At 37.4% G+C, this 20,152-nt stretch overlaps 1 protein-coding gene across 1 annotated transcript in view; it reads right to left on the bottom strand.

The window, feature by feature from the left end:
• Nucleotides 1-2,742: 2,742 nt before the first annotated feature.
• Nucleotides 2,743-20,152, bottom strand: part of LOC124788355 (condensin-2 complex subunit D3-like) — a 151,823-nt gene continuing 134,413 nt past the window's right edge. The window contains exons 10-12 of the mRNA XM_047255620.1: nt 5,110-5,303; nt 4,861-4,998; nt 2,743-4,341 (exon numbers count right to left, since the gene is read on the bottom strand). Of these exons, the coding sequence (XP_047111576.1) occupies nt 2,914-4,341; nt 4,861-4,998; nt 5,110-5,303 (1,760 nt within the window). The 3' untranslated portion in view covers nt 2,743-2,913. The remainder of the gene's footprint in view (nt 4,342-4,860; nt 4,999-5,109; nt 5,304-20,152) is intronic.

Genomic DNA, 20,152 nt, shown 5'->3' with positions numbered 1-20,152 from the left:
AAAGAGAGGATGCAAATGCAACTAGATGATCACACATCAAATATGTCCCAGGACAAACACCTTTTGAGAGCCATCACACAAAAGGAATGAGAAAGGAAGATTAGTATTTAACAACCCTTTGACAACGAGATCACTCGACATGGAGCACAAACTCAGATTATGGAGGGATGGGGACAGGGACAGAATCAGCCATGTTCTTTCAAAGGAACCATCACAGAATTTGCCTTATACGATTTTGGGATATCATGGCAAATCTAAATCAGGGTGGCCACACACAGATTTGAACTGTCATCCTTCCAAATGCTAATCCAGTGTGCTATCCACTGCACTACCTCGGTTGGTCTATGACACAGAGTTGCTAATTTTAATGACTGCTGGCAAGCCAAAAGTCATAAGAACTAAGGTCATCGGAAGTCTAGCCCACTATTTATAGTTCTGTCAGCCAAGAAGTCACTCAATTAACAGATCTTAAAGCTAAAAAATATTACAGATTAGAAGAGAGAGAAAAGGCAAAGTAATACAAAAAATTAATGCAGGAGGAAACAAAATGGGTATAGAGAAGCAGTTTATAAAGAAAACAGATAAAATGACAAAAGTAAGACCAGTTGGAAGGAACATAGAGTGAAGATTCAGAAGGGAAGGAATAAAATAAGGATTTAAACTCCCATCAGTGGTAAGAACATTAGAAAGCATAAACTTGGGTTGAAGAAATAGAAAGCATAAGCTTGAGTTAAAGAAGAATGGAGCACGGAATCAGTTGTGATCTTGTCATTTGAACCATCCCAGCATTCACACTCTACAATTGGGGAAATCATATCCTCATTCCTTCGAAAAGAAAGTACAGTACCTTATCAATTTGCAATACCATTTGACAATGAATTCAGGAGAGGTGTAATACAAGGAATAGGTTGGAAGAAGTGGTAAGTTTTATGGTGTTTCTGCTCTCAGAGTGCACTGGACGAAATTTATCTTGAATCTCGAGAGCAGTGGGCAACATTTTTTTCATTTGAAACAAAACCTGTTTCATTTGAAACAAACAGCATGCAAAAAATAAATACTATCGTACTTATGTAAACACACAGATTAATGGGCTGCAGAAACTGGATTGGAATTATACTATTAGCATTAAGTTAAAACAAAAAGCACCCATATATGGGCTAGACAAAATTTTATTTAAAAAAAATGTACAGTTTAAAATATTTAACAGCTTAGCTTCACTGTATATACAAGTAGGCAATACTTACAGCCAAAGATTCACAATCTGGAGATTATAAAAATGGAGATTTTAGGAAAATTTTGTGTAAACATAAACCCCCTTTCCCTTTGGGCATATTGAGGTTAATTTACATGTCCAATTGTAAAATATGAAATCGCTGTTGGCCAGAATGGAACTGGTAACAGTGCAAATAAATTCTTTAATCTGGAACCCAACAGCTTTTTTACAAAGAAAATGTGCAACAGAAATGTCATGATGAAAGCAAATATTGCCACAGGAAGGGATTTAACTGATAGTGATACATTCATTATACCACCATAGCACATTACTCTTCAATGTAACGTAATTTTTTATATTCATCTTCTGTCCACCACTCACTGCCCATGGATTAGACCTTAAGCCTGTTCCAAGTGCAGCTTACATGGCAGTATGAGGAGAGATCTACAGACATGGGACATGTGATCAGCGTGTCACCAACTTCTCCCACCAATATCACAACTTGATGAATCCTGATGATCCCACTGCTTCTTTATTCAAGCATCTTTTCTTTTGGTCTTATGAGACTGAATGGACCCCCTTCCAGACCTCCCTATCTCAAAAACATCCAAGGAGTTACTGGAATCAAACCTGGGACCTTCAGCAATGACGGCAGTGATGATAACTATTCGGCTATGGAGGCAGTCTTTATTATTTATCCAATGAAATAAAATTTGTTTTGCAATATGATAAAATACAAACTTCTGTGTACCAACATTTTTTCATAATACTTCTTTACAATTAGCGACCTACTAATTTCTGAAAAATCAGGGTATGGCACAAGACAAAACTAATTATCTTTTGGAAAATGGACACTGGGAATAATATAGCCTTTTTACAAGCACCAAAGGTACAACAGGTTCCATACAAAAAAAATACAACAATCTGATTACTGTATTTCACAGACAATACTAATCTTGTGGTAGTGCATTGCAAATGATCATCAATTAAAATCTAAATAAGATAAATTAGGACACTAAAAGTAACATGAGTAGGATTTAACCCTACTTTTTGCATACTGCTGAGTACCAAGTACTGTTTATTTATAATTAATTTTCTCCCTTCATTTACCTCATCTCTTCCTGGCCACAAACCAACTCTACATCCTTGTCATAAAGAGTCTGAAGGGCAAAATCTTTTCTTTTACAAGACCAATGGAGAACATACATTATTCTGTGACATTATCAGCCAGCCTGTGCTTCCAACTGTTCAGAAAGACAACCTAGCTATTTGTAATTAAAATAAAATTATGACTAATGAAAGATGGGAATATCTATAATTAAATGATAATTACATGATTCAAGTGCAATTTCTATAGATGCCGACTGTCTGCTGCCTAAAATGGAGCAGTTGTTATGACTATAAAACATTTTAAAGGAATATTTGTGAAACTGTTACTACTGTAAACTTTACAAAATGTTTTAATAGTCTGTTTTCTTTACATATATAACAAATTGTAAATCACAAGAAAGCTGAGTAATTCAACAGAGTACTGCTTTTACGTAACTTTTACGTAAATATTGTTCTAAAGTAATCTAAATCAAAAAGTCATATTTTTATTTAGTGATTTTAGAAGTTCATAATTTACCGATATAACAGTCAAATATCCGTTGTATGGCTTACTTCTATAACTTAATATTTATACTCATGTTCTTGAAGTTTCAGGACTGGGTTGAAATTTCTTTCTTCCTGCGTCTTCGATTTACACTGGTAGTGTCATCTGTTACACTGTTCTCCGGGCTCACAGGAGGTGAAACTGCTGTTCTCTTTACACCACGTTTATGGCCATGATTTGTTAATTCCTTCTCCGTTGTACTTGAAGTAGATCGAGATTTATTTGAAACAGATACTTTGTGTTTTTCCTTCATATGTTGGTTTTCCCCCCGTTTGTCCTGAACATTAGAACTACTTTCATTACTTGAATGCACACCTACTTTTAGTGTTTTATTCTTTGGAGTGGCCTTTCCATCTTCTTTGCTAGCAATTTTGCTGTCAAAGGAACCAGTGACAGGAGACGGAGCCCCATTGGTGCTTATTCTGTTATGAGATGAAATGTCACTATCTTGAGAACTGTTTGTATGTGTTTGCTCTTTACCCAGTCTGTGGCTACCTGCAAGGTCTAAACTGTCACTCTGTATCTGAATACTTTGCCTTCTACTTGTGCGTGGTGTTTCAGGTATATCCTTTGATGCTGCACTTTTTATCGTGTTTGGATGATTGCTAGTAGAAGCTGTTTCAGATGAGGTACCTGCACGACTGTTGCTACGCCTCAGGGTAGCTCCAGAATTTGAAACACGTTCTGAGACAGGTTTTGGTGTAATGAACGCATGATCTGAAACAGGTTCTGATGTACCTTTGGTAGGGGTTTTAGTGATACCTGCTGCAGCTACTGAGGAACACACAGTGGGCTGTGATGTTCTGGCCTCAGTAACTGTTCCAGACTTAGCTGTAGCGGCTGGTGTTCTTGCACTTAATTTGTCTTTATCACCAGAGGTATTTGAGTTAGACACTGGTGTTCTTACTGCAGACATTTGTACGATGCTTTTACGCTGTTCTCGAGCACTGCTGGTGGTACGTGGTGTCTCTTGCATTTCTGCAGGTTTACTCTTGTTCGAGTTTCTCTTCTTCCTACTTTCATCAGCATTGCTCTCTGATAGACGATTAGTATTTGAACTTTTTCCTGTTGTGTTTGTACCTGGTGTAACATGTGCCTCAGATCTATTTTCATTATTTGATAAAGATTTCCTTTTTTGATTATCTCCATGGCTCTGTTTTGTATTTGGAGTCTTGGAGGAGAGACGTTGTATGCTCCTCCCTGTTTCATTGATCATATTCTTGCTTTGCTCTTTCGCTGATGGTGTCCCTGCTTCGCCTTTGCCAACTGGTTTCTCTATTACTGTCTGGGGACTGTTACCTGAACTTGTGCTTGGTACAGGTTCTATTTCACCATCTACCACTGTGTCGCAACTTGCGGCCTGCCTAGATGCAGCAATTTGTGCTTCCAGTTGTTTTTGTTGTTCCTCGTGCTTCTTCAGATCAAATAATATTTCTGCAGCCAGTGTCTTGTCATCAGCAAAAATTTCTTTAATCTGCAATAGGGGACAAATTATAATTAGAAAGAGACAAAGAGAGAAACACCAATAATTAAAATTTTATGACCTACTTAATACATTTCCAACTCTGCAGCAATCATAGTAATAGCAGCAGAAGTAGTAGTAGTAGTAGTAGTAGTAGTAGTAGTAGTAGCAGCAGCAGCAGCAGGAGTAGTAGTAGTAGTAGTAGTACAGAAAAAAGAAAATCAGGAAGTTAAGGATTTCAGTTTTGTTTTTACATGCAGTATTCATTAGAGAAACTGGAAATACATTAGTACATTACTATTACAAGCAGAACTGTAATGCTTATTGCCCATCTGCTCCCAACTAACATATGTCGTTCATATTTTATGACAATAAGACATGATTGTGAAAATTTCTTATTTGATTCGCAAATGAATAATTACTGATGTATCTTTGCCACCAAATACTACTGAGCAAGTTTTAGAATGATAGACTGAAGCAGAAATGCATATTCTCTCTCATTTTCACTGAGTAGACAAGGTACAGACTCACCTCATTCTTAAAGTCCCTCATCAATTCTTTGATGTATGACATCAGATCCAAAACAAGTGGTGACATAGCAGCTTGTAGCTTTGTCTTCAGTTGTATGACAACAGGCACAATATTTTCAATTGTATTTCGTTTTACACACTAAAAACATAATAGTCACTATTAATCTGGTGATGAAAAAGATAGGAAGTTAATGAATTCTTAATAAACACTGACAAAGGTTTACACATTCCATTTTAAGTTGCATGTTACCTGGGAAATAATCGTCTTCTTTGCAGTAGTAAGAACAGCTGCAGCAGCTTCTGACTCATCTGCTGCAGGTTCTTCCTCTCCTTGAGACCGCAATGAGGACAATTTGATCTCGTCACATGCCAACACCGTCAGTGAATCTTTCAAAACATGTCTACCAGCACCATTCAGTGACATTTTGTCATTCACCACAGCACCTGCAGAAAAAAGTTTCATCTCTTCTATTCAAGACTAAAATAAAAGTTTGTCACTTAAATGTTCACAAATGAAATATTAAACACAACAGTTGAAGAAACTGATTGTTGGTATAATTCTACAAGGAAATAAAATTGGATCACTTCATTACACTCCCTATAACACCATAAGCTGTATTTTTAAAAGGAGGAAGAATGGTGTGAAAACTGGAGATAGGAATTTTTGATTTTTTTCTGTACTAAATACCTACATCACAAGGGATATGCCATCAGCATTTGTACCTATATCCTTCACCCCTTTACGTTATATTGTTCCTGCAACTGCACCAATTTTCAACCTCTCTGATTATGTTATATTTAGAAGAAGAAGAAGAAGAAGAAGACAGACACTGGAATACTGTGAGCAAAAATAAACCACAAGATCAGTTGGTCACCTGAAATTTTGCTTTTGATTTCTTGCTGCTTAGTTACAAAAATTATCATTTAATTCATTTGAGTGCAATTCCTCCCTTGTATAACATTTGAGTATCCTCTTATTTACAAAAACAATGTGTGAAACCTTCTCAAGTCTTTATGAGCATTTCTGTTTTCCAAAATGAGGAAAACCAAACTGTTTTGAAATACCAAATCTTCACTGTTTATTTCAGTGTCTGGTTTTCAAATCCCTCTAATGCTCAACTGTGAAACTCACATCTGAGGCTTGTTTGTTTACAATGTGAACACATATTTCGTCGATTAAGATGTGTCTTTAAACTTTTGCATTTGTTTGTAAAATATAATTAAAGAATTCAAGCTATTAGGAAACATTCAAACAAAGTCTCACATATATTTGAATGCAACCCCCCCCCCTCCACACACACACACACACACACACACACACACACACAAGTACAATTTCTTTGCTTGTGGAATAATAAGCTTTTAATCATATTTTATTCATTATTTTACCTGTTTTACATTCTGTATACTTTCTTCAGTGTATGTAGTTGTTATAATACTGAAGGTTTATATGTATTCTAAAGTTTTGATAGACACAATCAAAGTCTGACATTTATTTAGGAAAATAGTATGCAAAAGCTAGTCTACAGTTATGATCATGCTAAATTTTTAGTAAAAGAATTACCAGTCTCAAAACATTACAACATATGTCTTCCTCAGGGGAGTATATTAGGATCTACTCTGATCTTGATAATGAGTGATCCTAGAGATTCTCATTTCACAAGTTTATATCTTCTAGATGAATGAAGACAGAGATTTGGAGAAAATTTTTAACATAAAAATCGAAAGTAAAAGCTCAACTTGACACCAGCTGTAAGTTGTCGAGTCATGTGGCTGCCATTGGGGTCTCCCTGGTGCTACTAGTTCGCTTGCTTGTTCGTTACCCAATGAGCATCAATTTCATGACAATAACACAGCAAAAGTGAGAGACTCTCCAAACCTTCATGTATTTTGTGCCATTTCCTGAGAAAAGGTTTAGAAACTATTCATTTTTTGTGGGAAAAATGGATACCTTGGAGATCTGGAGTCTGGGATATTTCATTATTGCATAACATGCTAAAAAATTAATATTTCAGAAGGTATTAGCACAAATGAACTGGCACCTGCATGTGAGAGCATTTCTTAACTATGAGCTGCTTTTGTGGAATGTACCGTTGTATGAGGGGATGGAGGTGGGGGCAGGGTGGAGGTGAACTGCAACACCACCAAACAACAGCAGTGAATGTAACTCTACACAATTTTGCAAAAGAATGAGATGAGTCTGAATCTTTGCTACACACCCAGTGGAGGGGACACTGAACATTTTCGAAAGGTAAATATACATTTGTCATCCTAAATGTAATTGTGGAAAAGTACCCTAAGGTTGATATATGCTTAAATTTAAAAGATACACCCATGTAACATCGGATGCTTCTTTTGGGGAGTGGGGGAGGAAAAAAATAGTTGCCCTATGCATTAGTTACAATTTACTCCAAGTTTCCATTTTCATTCATGTAGAATATACCCTTTTTTGAAATATCCTGTATACATCAATGACATTCCTGGCAATGTAAGGCATGGAGAGACAATTTTCTTTGCTGATGACAGCAACATTATAGTTAGAGGTCTGTGGTGATGTGGATATCTGTGGACATCACCAGTAATATTACTTTGCAAATAACAGCTTGTGTGGATATGGAGAATCATAGGTATATCTGTGGGGTATCTACAATAATAATTATTTAGTTGTTAACAGTTAAAGGGCAGAGTCAATACTGTTACATGACATTCCACACTATAACTGTGCATCCTACCAGCAGCTGCCTTGCATCTGACTCCTGAAGTGTCACAAAATGATCTTGATGAAAGTTGGTGGGCATGTAGATGTGGCAAAATAGTGCAATATAATTTTTTTTGTGTGTGCCAATTTCACTTTTAGGGGGTACAACACATTGCAAAAGGTAATTTAGTATTTTAGCTTTAGGGGGAAAATCATCAAAATGTTGATATATAAAAAATGTTTTTCATATAAAAGTCAGTATGTAATTAATGTTATTGAAAACTGTGTAATCAACTTTTGTAATGATCTGAAAACTTGCGAAATACCCTACCGCCATTAATTAATTTTGAAAAATGAAAACCTTCATTACAACATAAATTAAAGAAGATTTCGAGCCATGTACACCCCTGTGTAATGAAGCTGGTTTCTGGAATACCACTTCTGGAAAATAAGTTGTACACAATTTGCTGTCAGAGTATTGTCAACATACCTATTTAAAATATCTAAATATTCATTACTATCCTAATTATTTACTTTACTTACATTTGTTTTATGTTTGAAGTCATTATGTTACATTTTACATTCATTGCATGCGTATTTTGTTAATTGAAAATAATAACTAACTCACCATTACGACATAAAATGATTACAATAATGATAATCTGTAAAGAAACACTTACAACATAATGTTTTTTCTACACCATGCACATATACAATGGAGAAGACAATATAAAACAAATTGCAGCAAGATTTTAAATTGTAACGAGTGATCCTCTAAATACCCAGATTTTTATCAGGCATGTATCACTGCATCAGTAAGACTTGGCAAAGAAGATCAATTATGAACTAATGACTGTAGCTTGATTATATTGATTCTCAAGTGGAGACTGACATCGTAATCATTCAACAGAACTAGACCTGAAAATCTTCTCACAAAACTTGTTCAACATTGAAAGCTTATACATCCCATTCCCTTTACTGTCGAGCCCTTTGGGATCACAACAAGTTCCTTGTCCTCAGGTACAATGATCTCAAGAGTTCTTTAACACTGACTACCACAAGAATCTAACAATAATACAGACAGAGGACTAAGAAAGAAAACACCTTTCAAATGTCTTTTGGCCTGAAAAGCATTTGTTTCCTAGTTTTCAATGCTGTCACAAGGACATTCGGGGCTTCAAAAAGATATTCTCGAAATCTCTGTTCAAAGTTGCCTATGAAGAGGCTTGAGGTCAGTGTGAAAAAAGCTGTTTAGACTGTCATGTCCAAGTACAAGAATCACCTGGTGATCCCAAAGGGCTCAATGGTACAGGTACAGTCATGGAATGTATATGGCTTTTGATGTTGGAAAAACTTTGTGAGAGGATTTTCAGATCTAGTTCTGTTGACCCTGCCTCTTCCATATGAATCATGGACCTTACCAATGGTGAATATGCTCAGGGTAAAGGAATGAAAGAGGAAGCCTTCTAGTAAAATTTTGCACGGAGCATAATTTAATCACTTGTAAGAATCATGAAAGAATGTCATACACATTGAAGAGACCTGTAAACATTGGAAAGTTTCAGACTGATTATAGAATGGTAAAACAGACTTCGGAATCACACTTTAAATTGTACGACATTTCCAGGGGCAGATGTGGACTCCCAACACAATGGTTATGGCCTGTAGATTAAAACTGAATAAATCGCAAAAAGGTAGGAAATCAAGAAGATGGGATTCGGATAAGTTGAAAGAACCAGAGGTTGTTCAGAGTTTCAGAGGGAGCATTAAACAACAATTGACAAAAACAGGGGAAATAAATACTGTAGAAGAAGAATGGGTGGCTTTGAGGGATGAAATAGTGAGGCAGCAGAGGATCAAGTAGGTAAAAAGACAAGGCCTAGTAGAAATCCTTGGATTCCACAGGAGATATTGAATTTAATTGATAAAAGGAGCAAACATAAAAATGTAGTAAATGAAGCAGGTGACAATGAACACAAACATCAAAAAAATGAGATCGACACAAAGTGAAAAATGGATAAGCAGGAATGAACAGAGGACAAATGTAAGGATTTAGAAGCATATATCACTAGGGGAAAGATAAATACTGTCTACAGGAAAATTAAAGAGGCCTAGGGAGAAAGCAGAAGTAGCTGTATGAATATCAATAGATCAGATGGGAAACCAGTCCTAAGAAAGAATAGAAAGCTGAAAGATGGAAGGAGTATATAGAGAGCCTATACAAAGGAGATGGAGTTGAGGACAATATTATAGAAATGAAAGAGGGCGTAGATAAAAATGAGATGGGACATATGGTACTGAGAGAAGAATTTGAAAGAGCATTGAAATACCCGAGTCAAAACAAGACCCTGGAAGTAGATGACATTCCGTTAGAACTACTGATAGCCTTGGGAGAACCAGCCATGGTCAAACTCTTCCATCTGGTGGGCAAGATGTATGAGACAGGTGAAATACCCTCAGACTTCAAGAAGAAGAATATAATTTCAGTTCCAACATAAGGAAGTGCTGACAAGGGTGACTATTATTGAACTATCAGTCTAATGAAAGATGGCTGCAAAATACCAACACGAATTATTTACAGAAGAATGGAAAACTCGTAGTAAAGCTGACCTCAGGGAAGATTGGTTTGGATTCCAGAGAAATGGGACACACAAGGCAATACTGACCCTACAACTTCTATTAGAAGACATGTTATGGAAAGGCAAACCTACATTTATAGCATTTGTACTCTTAGAGAAAGTTTTACACTATGTGGACTGGTGTAGACCCTTCAAAATTCTGAAGGTAGCAGGGGTAAAATAAAGGGAGCCAAAGGCTACTTACAACTTGCGTTGAAACCAAATGGCAGTTACAAGAGTCGATGGACATAAATGGGAAGCAATGGTTGAGAAGGGCTGAAACCTATCCCCAATGTCATTAATCTGCACAATGAGCAAACAGTACAGGAAATCAAATAAAAATTTGGAACAGGAATTAAAGTCCAGTGAGAAGAAATAAAAACTTTGAGGTTTGCTGATGACATTGTAATTCTGTCAGAGACAGCAAAGGGCTTGGCAGAGCTGCTGAACAGAATGCACAGTGTCTTGAAAGGAGGATATAAGATAAACATCAACAAAAGCAAAACAAGGATAATGGAATGTAGTCAAATTAAATCAGGTGATGATGCAGAAACTAGATTAGGACATGGACACTAAGAGCAGTACATGAGTTTTGTTATTTGAGCAGCAAAATAACTGATGATGGCCAAAGTAGAGAGGATATAAAATGTGCACTGGCAATGACAAGAAACTATCAGAAAGTTTTTATAAAGTATTTGTATGGACTGTAGCTATGTATGGAAGCACAACATGGATGATTAACAGTTTAGACAAGAAGAAAATACAGGTTGAGTAAGAGGAAAGGTACATGCTTTGAGAGGTGATAGTATTAGTGATTCTGAACAAAAAACTTCATGTGGATGTATGCCCTATTCCAAATGGTTTCAAGGTAGAGCACATTTAATATCACTTTTGTACGTTTCTCTTGAATAACTCAAAAACCGCACACTCCAGCAAAAACATGTCACAGTACAAAATTATAATATATTAAATTTCCTACAAAAACGACCCATTCATTTTTTTCTCTAGAACTAATGGTTTGTGCAAAGAGATGCGAGAATGTTGAAAAACTCGCTCGACACGCATGCGCTGTAACTTACGCAGTTTTTGAAGGCCAATTTGAGGTAGTGTGTTGAGGTAGCAAGATGAGAGGAACAGTTTGGGACACTTGTGGCCTATCAAGTCGGGAAACTACCTCAAATTGGCCTACAAAAACTATGTAAGCTACAGCACATGTGCGTCGAGCGCGTTTTTCAACATTCTCACACTCTCTTCGCACAAACCATTAGTTCCAGAGAGAAAGTGAATAGGACCTTTTTGTAGGAAATTTAATATAGTTTAATTTTGTACTGCAAAACGTTTTCGCTGGAAGGTGCTGTTTTCGAGTTATTCAAGAAAAATGTACAAAAGTGATATTAAATATGTTCTAGCTCGGAAACCATTCAGAATAGGGCATACGTCCATATGAAGTTTTTTGTTCAGAATCACTAATACTATAACCCCTCAGAGCATGTACATTTCCTCCTGACTCAACCTGTAGAAGCTTTTGAAATGTGGTTCTACAGGAGAATCTGAAGATCACATGGGCAGATCACGTAACTAATGAGGAGGTACTGAATAGAATTGGGGAGAAAAGAGATTTCTGGCACAACTTGACAAGACGAAGGGATTGATCGGCAGGACACATTCTGAGACATTAAGGGATCACCAGTTTAGTACTGCAGGGAAGTGTGTGGGGTGTTAAAAATTATAGAGAGTGACCAAGAGATGAATACAGTAAGCGGATTCACAAGGATGTACGCTACAGTAGTTATTCAGAAATGAAGAGGTTTGCACAGGATAGAATAGCATGGAGAGTTGCATAAAACCAATCTTCAGACTGAAGTTCATGATATGAATCTCGACCTGAGAAACAATATCTGCAGTCACTAAAACACAATAAATTCTCTGTGCCAAATCTTACCAATGTACCAAAATACAACTGAAACAAATCATGATATTTAAAAGATCACATTTTTCTTCAATCACTCGAAAACTGCACACTCCAGCAAAAACATGTCACAGTACAAAATTATAATATATTAAATTTCCTACAAAAACGACCCTATTCAGTTTTTTCTCTAGAACTAATGGTTTGTGCAAAGAGATGCGAGAATGTTGAAAAACTCACTCAACGCGCATGCGCTGTAGCTTATGTAGTTTTTGTAGGCCAATTTGAGGTTTTTGTTTTTTGCAAACCCTGCTGAATTTTGTTTTATATTGTCTTCTCCAGCATGTATGTAAAGAAATTTCATTCTTTTATTTGCATGGTGTAAAAAACATTACATTTTAAGTGTTTCTTTACAGATTATCATTATTGTAATTATTTTCAATCATAATAATGAGTTATTTATTATTTTCAATTAACAAAATACACATGGGGAGGAGGAAAAAGTAAATGAAAAATATAAAATAACAATTACTAACACACAAAAATTTAAGTAAAATAAATAATTGCAACAGTCATGAATGTCTAGATATTTTAATAAGGAATGTTGAAAATACTTTGATAGCACACTGGTACAGCTTATTTTCCAAAAATGGTATTTCAGAAACCTGTTTTATACCAAAGGATGTACATGGCTTAAAAGCTTCTTTAATTGATCTTGTAAGATTAGTTTTCATTTTTCAAAATTAATTACTGGTGGAGGGATATTTTGCAAACTTTCAAATTATTACAAAAACTGATTACAGTTTTCAGTAACATTAATTCCATATCAACTTTTATGTGAAAAACATTTTTCATATATCATCGTATAGAAGATATTCCCTCCAAACCTAAAATGCTACACTACCTTTTGGGGTGCATTTGACCCCTTAAAAGTGAAATTGGGCACAAGCAAAAACAATTATATTGCACTATTTTGCCCCCTCTATACAACCACCAAGTTTATAAAAATCGTTTATTGACACTTGGGAATGCTCTCTTGTGTATCATTCTTGGATTGCAGTAACAGAGCTCAATAACTCAATTTTGAGGGCTGAATATTGATTTTCAGTTTAAATTTACACTAAGGTGACAAGTCAAGGAATACCTCCCAATATCAAGTCAGACCTCCTTTTGCAGCAACTCGACATACCATGGACTCAACAAATCGTTGGAAGTCTTCTGCAGAAATACTGAGCCATGCTGCCGCTACAGCTGTCCTTAACTGTCAAAATGTTGCTGGTGCAGGATTTTGTGCACGAACTGACCTATCTATTATGCCCCACAAATGTTTGCCAGGATACATGTTAGGTGACGTGGGTGGCCAAACCATTTTCTCGAATTTTTCAGAATGTTCTTCAAACCAATCATGAATAATTGTTGGTCAAAATGGTTCTGAGCACTATGGGACTTAACATACGAGGTTATCAGTCCCCTAGAACTTAGAACTACTTAAACCTAACTAACCTAAGGACATCATACACATCCATGCCCGAGGCAGGACTCGAACCTGCGACCGTAGCGGTCCCGCAGTTCCAGACTGAAATGCCTAGAACCACTCGGCCACACCGGCCGGCAATAATTGTTGTCCCGTGATTACATACATGACATCAGTATTTGGGAACACGAAGTTCATGAATGGCTACAAATAGTCTCCAAGCAGCCAAAATAACCATTCCCAATCAACAGTTGTTTCATTTGGACCAGATGACCCACTCCATTCCATGCAAACACAGCCCACACCATTATGGAGCCACAACCATTTTGCACAATGCCTTGTTGACAACCTGGGTCCATAGCTTTGTGGGGTCTGGCCACACTGAAACCCTACAATCAGCTCCTTCCAAATGAAATTGGGTATCATCCGACCAGGCCACTGTTTTCCCATCAACTAGGGTCCAACCGATATGGTCACAAGCCCAGGAGAGGCACTGCAGGCCAGGCGATGTTATACTGTTAGTAAAGGTACTCATGCCGATCATCTGCTGCCATGCCCATTAATGCCAAATTTCGCTGCATTGTCCTAACGAATACATTTATAATACATCCCACATTGATTTCAGCAGCTATTTCACACAGTGTTGCTTCTCTGTAAGCACTAACAACTATGGAAGTGCCTGTGCTATTGGTTGTCAAGTGAAGGCTGTCGGCCGCAGTATTGCTCGTGGTGAGAGGTAATGCCAGAATTTTTTTATTCTCAGCAAACTCTTGACACTGTGGATCTTGGAATATTGAGTTCCCTAATGAGTTCCAAAATGGAATGTCCCATGCCTCTAGCTCCAACTACCATTTCATGTTCAATGTGTGTTAATGCCCCTTGTGTTGCCATAACCATATTGGGAACAGAATGAGATTTTCACTCTGCGGCGGAGTGTGCGCTGATATGAAACTTCCTGGCAGATTAAAACTGTGTGCCCGACAGAGACTCGAACTCGGGACCTTTGCCTTTCGCGGGCAAGTGCTCTACCATCTGAGCTACCGAAGCACGACTCACGCCCGGTCCTCACAGCTTTACTTCTGCCAGTATCTCGTCTCCTACCTTCCAAACTTTACAAAGCTCTCCTGCAAACCATGCAGAACTAGCACTCCTGAAAGAAACGATATTGCGGAGACATGGCTTAGCCACAACCTGGGGGATGTTTCCAGAATGAGATTTTCACTCTGCAGCAGAGTGTGCGCTGATTGAAACTTCCTGGCAGATTAAAACTGTGTGCCCGACCGAGACTCGAACTCGGGACCTTTGCCTTTCGCGGGCAAGTGCTCTACCATGGTTCGCAGGAGAGCTTCTGTAAAGTTTGGAAGGTAGGAGACGAGATACTGGCAGAAGTAAAGCTGTGAGGACCAGGCATGAGTCATGCTTCGGTAGCTCAGATGGTAGAGCACTTGCCCGCGAAAGGCAAAGGTCCCGAGTTCGAGTCTCGGTCGGGCACACAGTTTTAATCTGCCAGGAAGTTTCATATTGGAAACCTTTACACATGAATCACTTGAGAACAAATGACAGCTCCACCAATGCAATGCTCTTTTATACCTTGTGTACACAACAGCATCACCATCTCTATACATGCACAACACTATACCTTGACTTTTGCCAACTTATTGTAATGGAAACATAAAATTACTGGTAAAGTGAATCTCATCAACATTTGTGTAAGTGTCTTTTAATTGTGCCTGTCTGGAACTTAATGAGTCTTCTTTACAGTAAGTAGTGATCTATCTTTTCTTACATTGTTGATATTCCTACCTGGAGTTTCAACTGTTTGAAAGCTAGAAATATTTCAGCTTTCAGACAAAGTCCTTCTTCAGAAATAGAAAACTCTCACACAATCATGCACACACACTTACATGAACGTGTGTGGGTTTTTTAGTTCTGAAGAGGAACTTTGTCCAAAAGCAGAAATAATTTTAGTTTTCTTCCTCTTCTTTCCCCCCTCACCCCATTGTGCCTGTCTGCAATGCAACATTCCTTTATGTGGTGAGCAGCAGTATATCCTTTCCATCTTCTATATACCCCTTTCTCCAACAAACAGCTCAGTTTACAAAATCAAAACTACGCACCAGAACAATCTACGCAAAGATTATTGTGGTATTTTGTATTAATGTAAGTAAAAAAATCTGATATGTTCCACATTCACAACAACCTCCCAACAGAAACAGATCCATGGGACGAAGAGTTCATCTACACTATTCTACAACACACAACTCATTATGAGGGGATGTTGTTTTAAGATTCCCAGACAGGCAGAAGAGAAGACATGCAGATGAACTAGAGGTGTGGCAGCAAGTTCATGATCTCTACATCATCTGTGAGAGCAAGTGGTGTATGCAATGATTAAGTTTGAGATAGGTAATGAACAGTGGATAACTATTTCTCATCTTATCACTTAGTTGTTCTTAGTATGTATAAACATAAGAGCACTGGAAACTAGGGATAAACCAAATGAAGTAGTGTGTTGGTTCAAACACTGGCCTCTGATTCAGAAGCATGGAGACTAACATTTCCTAAATAACTTCAGACAAATACCTTGGCTAACACCGGTACTTTCCTAGTTAAGCATGTGTGTATATCTCTATAATAATATGATGTATATTGTTCCTTACACATATACTTCCTAACAAATTTTATCAGTGTTTCATTACCAGACAGTTGACACACTTGTATAAGCAGGTGACTAACTGATATTAACAGCAGTGGATGTTAGCTGCATCTCATGACAGACTGCAATATTATGGTATAAGCCAGGCTGTTCCAACATTGCCGTATCAGGCAAGGCGCCTCTTCTAGGAGGTGCAGATAGTGTATGCTAGCCACCAAACAGCCCCATTGCTTATTTTTGTGCCAGTGCAAGCTGCTTGGCCACCCACACCTATTTGCCTACAGTTAGTGCAGTACGATCCCATACGCTATGGCCTGACTGCAAGAACTACCCACATATCACCGCTGTCTGTGGCCATGTCCACCCATCTGCCTCGAAAGTGTGTGGGAGCTGGAATAGCCTACAGCTGGAGTCACAAATGATGGTGGCGAGTTTTGGCTTGTTCTACACATAGCTGGCACATATTCTCCAACAACCGATGAGGGTTCAGTAATGTTCTGTGCGCTCTGATGTGAACCTCACAACCAATGCAAGCATTAATTGTGATCACAGCAAGTAATTTAGTGACTATTTCATTTGTTGTGAGTTGTCTCTCTGGTAATGGCGGTATGTGACAAATTTTACACAAGCAAGCGAGATACATAATTTGCTTTCTTCAAGCACAAAGTACATGTATGGGTGTACCACAACTGTTGCTTGGAACTGGCAATGATGCGAACCCCGTCTGTGCCACAACCTGTGCAAACTGCCCATCATTCATGACTCGGACTGCAGTGTAAGTAAATTAAAGGACATTATTGCATTTCAAAGAAAACAATGCCAATAGTACACACTCATTTAAATTAATTTTGTTCTTTTATTTCAGTGGAAACTAATTTCACATTATTTTTACTGAAGCATTACATAGCTTTGCGAGTTGTCACATGTTCTGATCTTTGAAGTAACTCTATAGGGTGACTTACAGCATTGACAACCAGACCATACTAATTCAAAATGGTTTGCAAATCTGCTGAAAAGGAAGCAGGTGGATTGACATTCATCACAACTTTATGGAAAGTCTTCCTATACGCTTAGCAGCTAAGAGCCACATGTGGCTGCATTGCATAATACTGACACCACAACAATTTCAAATTAGCATTTTTTATTATATCTGTTCATTAATAGAACTTTAAAGGTAATGAATGTAGTCGTTGCACACAGTGAATAGAATATAAGGTCCTTGAAATACACTCTGTATGTCTGACGACGACTTCTGTTTTTGTGTAAAAAGCACGTGTTTATCTTGCTTTTTCCAGTTTCTGTATTTAAGTCACACAATGAACCTCCACTTTTTACTATTTATGAAAATAATTGTGATTATTTAAACTGAATGGTGCATAATGATAGAGTGTGTTCTAATTTCAATACTTCCATATGACAGGGAGTAAAGGCGCATAAAATCAAAAGAAACATTGCATTTGTAACAAAAATAAAGGCAAAACAAATGTAAAACATAAATAACAAAGACTAAACCTGAGGTATATGTCAAATTTATGAGTAAAAGTGATCAGTAAGTAAAAATGGGCGAACCAGCCGCTTTGCAGCACACTGAAACTTCCTCCTAACACCTTGCCAAGTATTCTGGAGAGTAGGAATATATAATTTACTCTCAGAAGATTCAAATATGAAACATTTTAATTTCAGTACAATCTGATACATAACCGTCCTATTAAAGGCACCAGAACAGCTGTGCACGTTAGAACATCGCTTTCGGGGCTGATGTAGGCACACTAGATGTGGATTGAATCTGGCCAGCGGACTTATGATTAAGTCAGTTTGCTGGCCTGCCTGGATGTAGCTTTTAGGTCATTTCCCATGTCCAGCTTGGTGAATACCCGTGTCACACCTGTTATAGGATTCACTAACATTTTGAACACATTCTCACACTTTCACATGGCTAACACTAGACGCAAGCAGATGAGGTACCACAGTTTCCATCTCATGGAAGGAAAGGGTGGCAACAGGAAGGTTATCCGATCATCCTATTTGACTGATGTGCCAAGTCAAAATTTAACAGGTTGGCCCAATGTAGGTATGGGATAAAGTCAGAAGAAAAAGAATAATAATTTCCAAGATTCTAGAAAGTGGCTTCCAGTCAGGACATAAATGATAATCTATAGGACTGAGAACAAAGCTGGCTGGGCCCAACTCTATAAGCCATCAGCCAGCCAGAAGAGCGCTCTACAGAGAGGCCGTGCACGCATACGAGAGTGGAAACCTCTGCAGGTGCTGGCATCTTGCAACTTCTGAGGCACGCCATACAGCTGCGCCCCCAGATTGTGGGTAAGGACTCTTACACAGGTTACACACTACCTGTTCCACAACTTCCTGCATCTTACTCCAGAGGTTCATCTGAGAAAGAGCAAGACCTGCACAAACTTGATGCAGGCATGCCAAATGTTGTTGTAGATTTGTTGTCATCCACTGACCCTGAGTTCACAGTCAACATTTCATACTCTAATAGCCATCTGATCACTCAACTAAATAATCTTGTGAGGGATCTGGGATTGTCAAACAGTGGCACAGAATTGTTGGCCTTTAGACTCAAGCAGTGGAGAGCTCTTGCTGAAGATGTTAAGAGGTATCTCTTTTTCAGACATGTTGAGAGACTCTGGAAGATTATTTTTCACCAAAAAGTGATCTAGTGTATAGTAAAAATGTAACTGGTCTTATGAGTAAATTCGACATAGAACATAATCCCGATGACAGCTGACTGTTCACAGACGCATCAAAACCAAGTCTGAAAGCTGTGTTAGTGAACAATGGAAATGTGTTGCTATCAATTCCAATCAGTTATGCAGTAGCTCAACTACACAAAATATTGCTATATTCGGTGCGAGTGTGATAGCCGAGACAAGGCTTCCCTTTACGCAAAAAAAGACTGGCTACTTCATAAATCTTTGGAACCAGGAAAAAATTACATTCAATAAGTTCGTCTGGTAGATTCTAACAGGTTTTTACTTCCTCCTTTACATATTAAACTAGGTTTAATCAAGTGCTTTGTTAAGAGTATGAGCCAAGACAGAGACACAATCATATACATCCTGAGTAAAATTCCATGAATTACTAAAAGTAAAATCAGGGAGGTAATATTTGAGTCACTTTATCCAATCGGCATAAATTTCTGTACTTAGTAAAAACTGTATTTAACAATTTCTGTTGCATGTATAAACTTGAAATTTTTTTTGCATGTTTCTTAGTTACCTTTTTTTGTCATTAAAAAAAACATCATAAAAATAACTTATTTCAAAATTTTGGTATAAATAAAAAACTCTTGGATAAGGGACATTTTGGAATCAAAATATGGAGCAGAGACATTTTGAAAAAGAAAATAGGGGGAAAAATTACAAACAATGTTTGTTTAGTAAATGTATATAATTTAATTTTTGTGGAAACGGCTTATGTAGGTATTTTTAAAACAACTGAAATAATTTCTGGTTAAGCTAGGGAAACATACAGAAACATACATTTAGCAGAAAATTATCAAAAAATAACATTACATTACACCTACACACATTACAGAAAACATAATTTTAAAAGTGTCTTAAGGGTAGTTATTTACTTATTTAAATCTGGATTTGTCCTATTAACTGCTGAGAAGTAATTAAAAGCCGTTTTCATCATCTATGTCTCCACCGGCATTTTTGTCATCATATTGATTTTCAGTTCTATTCTGTACTGGATTGAATATAATATTTTTGTAAAAGGCCGTGTCTTCATTTTGAGCCCAGTGTTCCCCAAAGTGAAGAGTCAGAAGCTTGTTGACATCTTTCACTTTCAGCTCTTTTTCTATTAATCAAGGTAGTACTAATGGTAGTTCAAAGTTTTGAACTTTAAATCCAGGTTTGAGTACTTTTTTCACCTTTCCGAGATTGGTGTTCTACTAAGGTTCTCCTGCA

The sequence above is a fragment of the Schistocerca piceifrons genome, chromosome 3 (assembly GCF_021461385.2).
Source record: "Schistocerca piceifrons isolate TAMUIC-IGC-003096 chromosome 3, iqSchPice1.1, whole genome shotgun sequence".
In the NCBI taxonomy this organism is placed as follows: Eukaryota; Metazoa; Arthropoda; class Insecta; order Orthoptera; family Acrididae; genus Schistocerca; species Schistocerca piceifrons.
The sequence above is the reverse complement of the archived record's forward strand: the minus strand, read 5'-3'. Positions and strand labels throughout refer to the sequence as shown.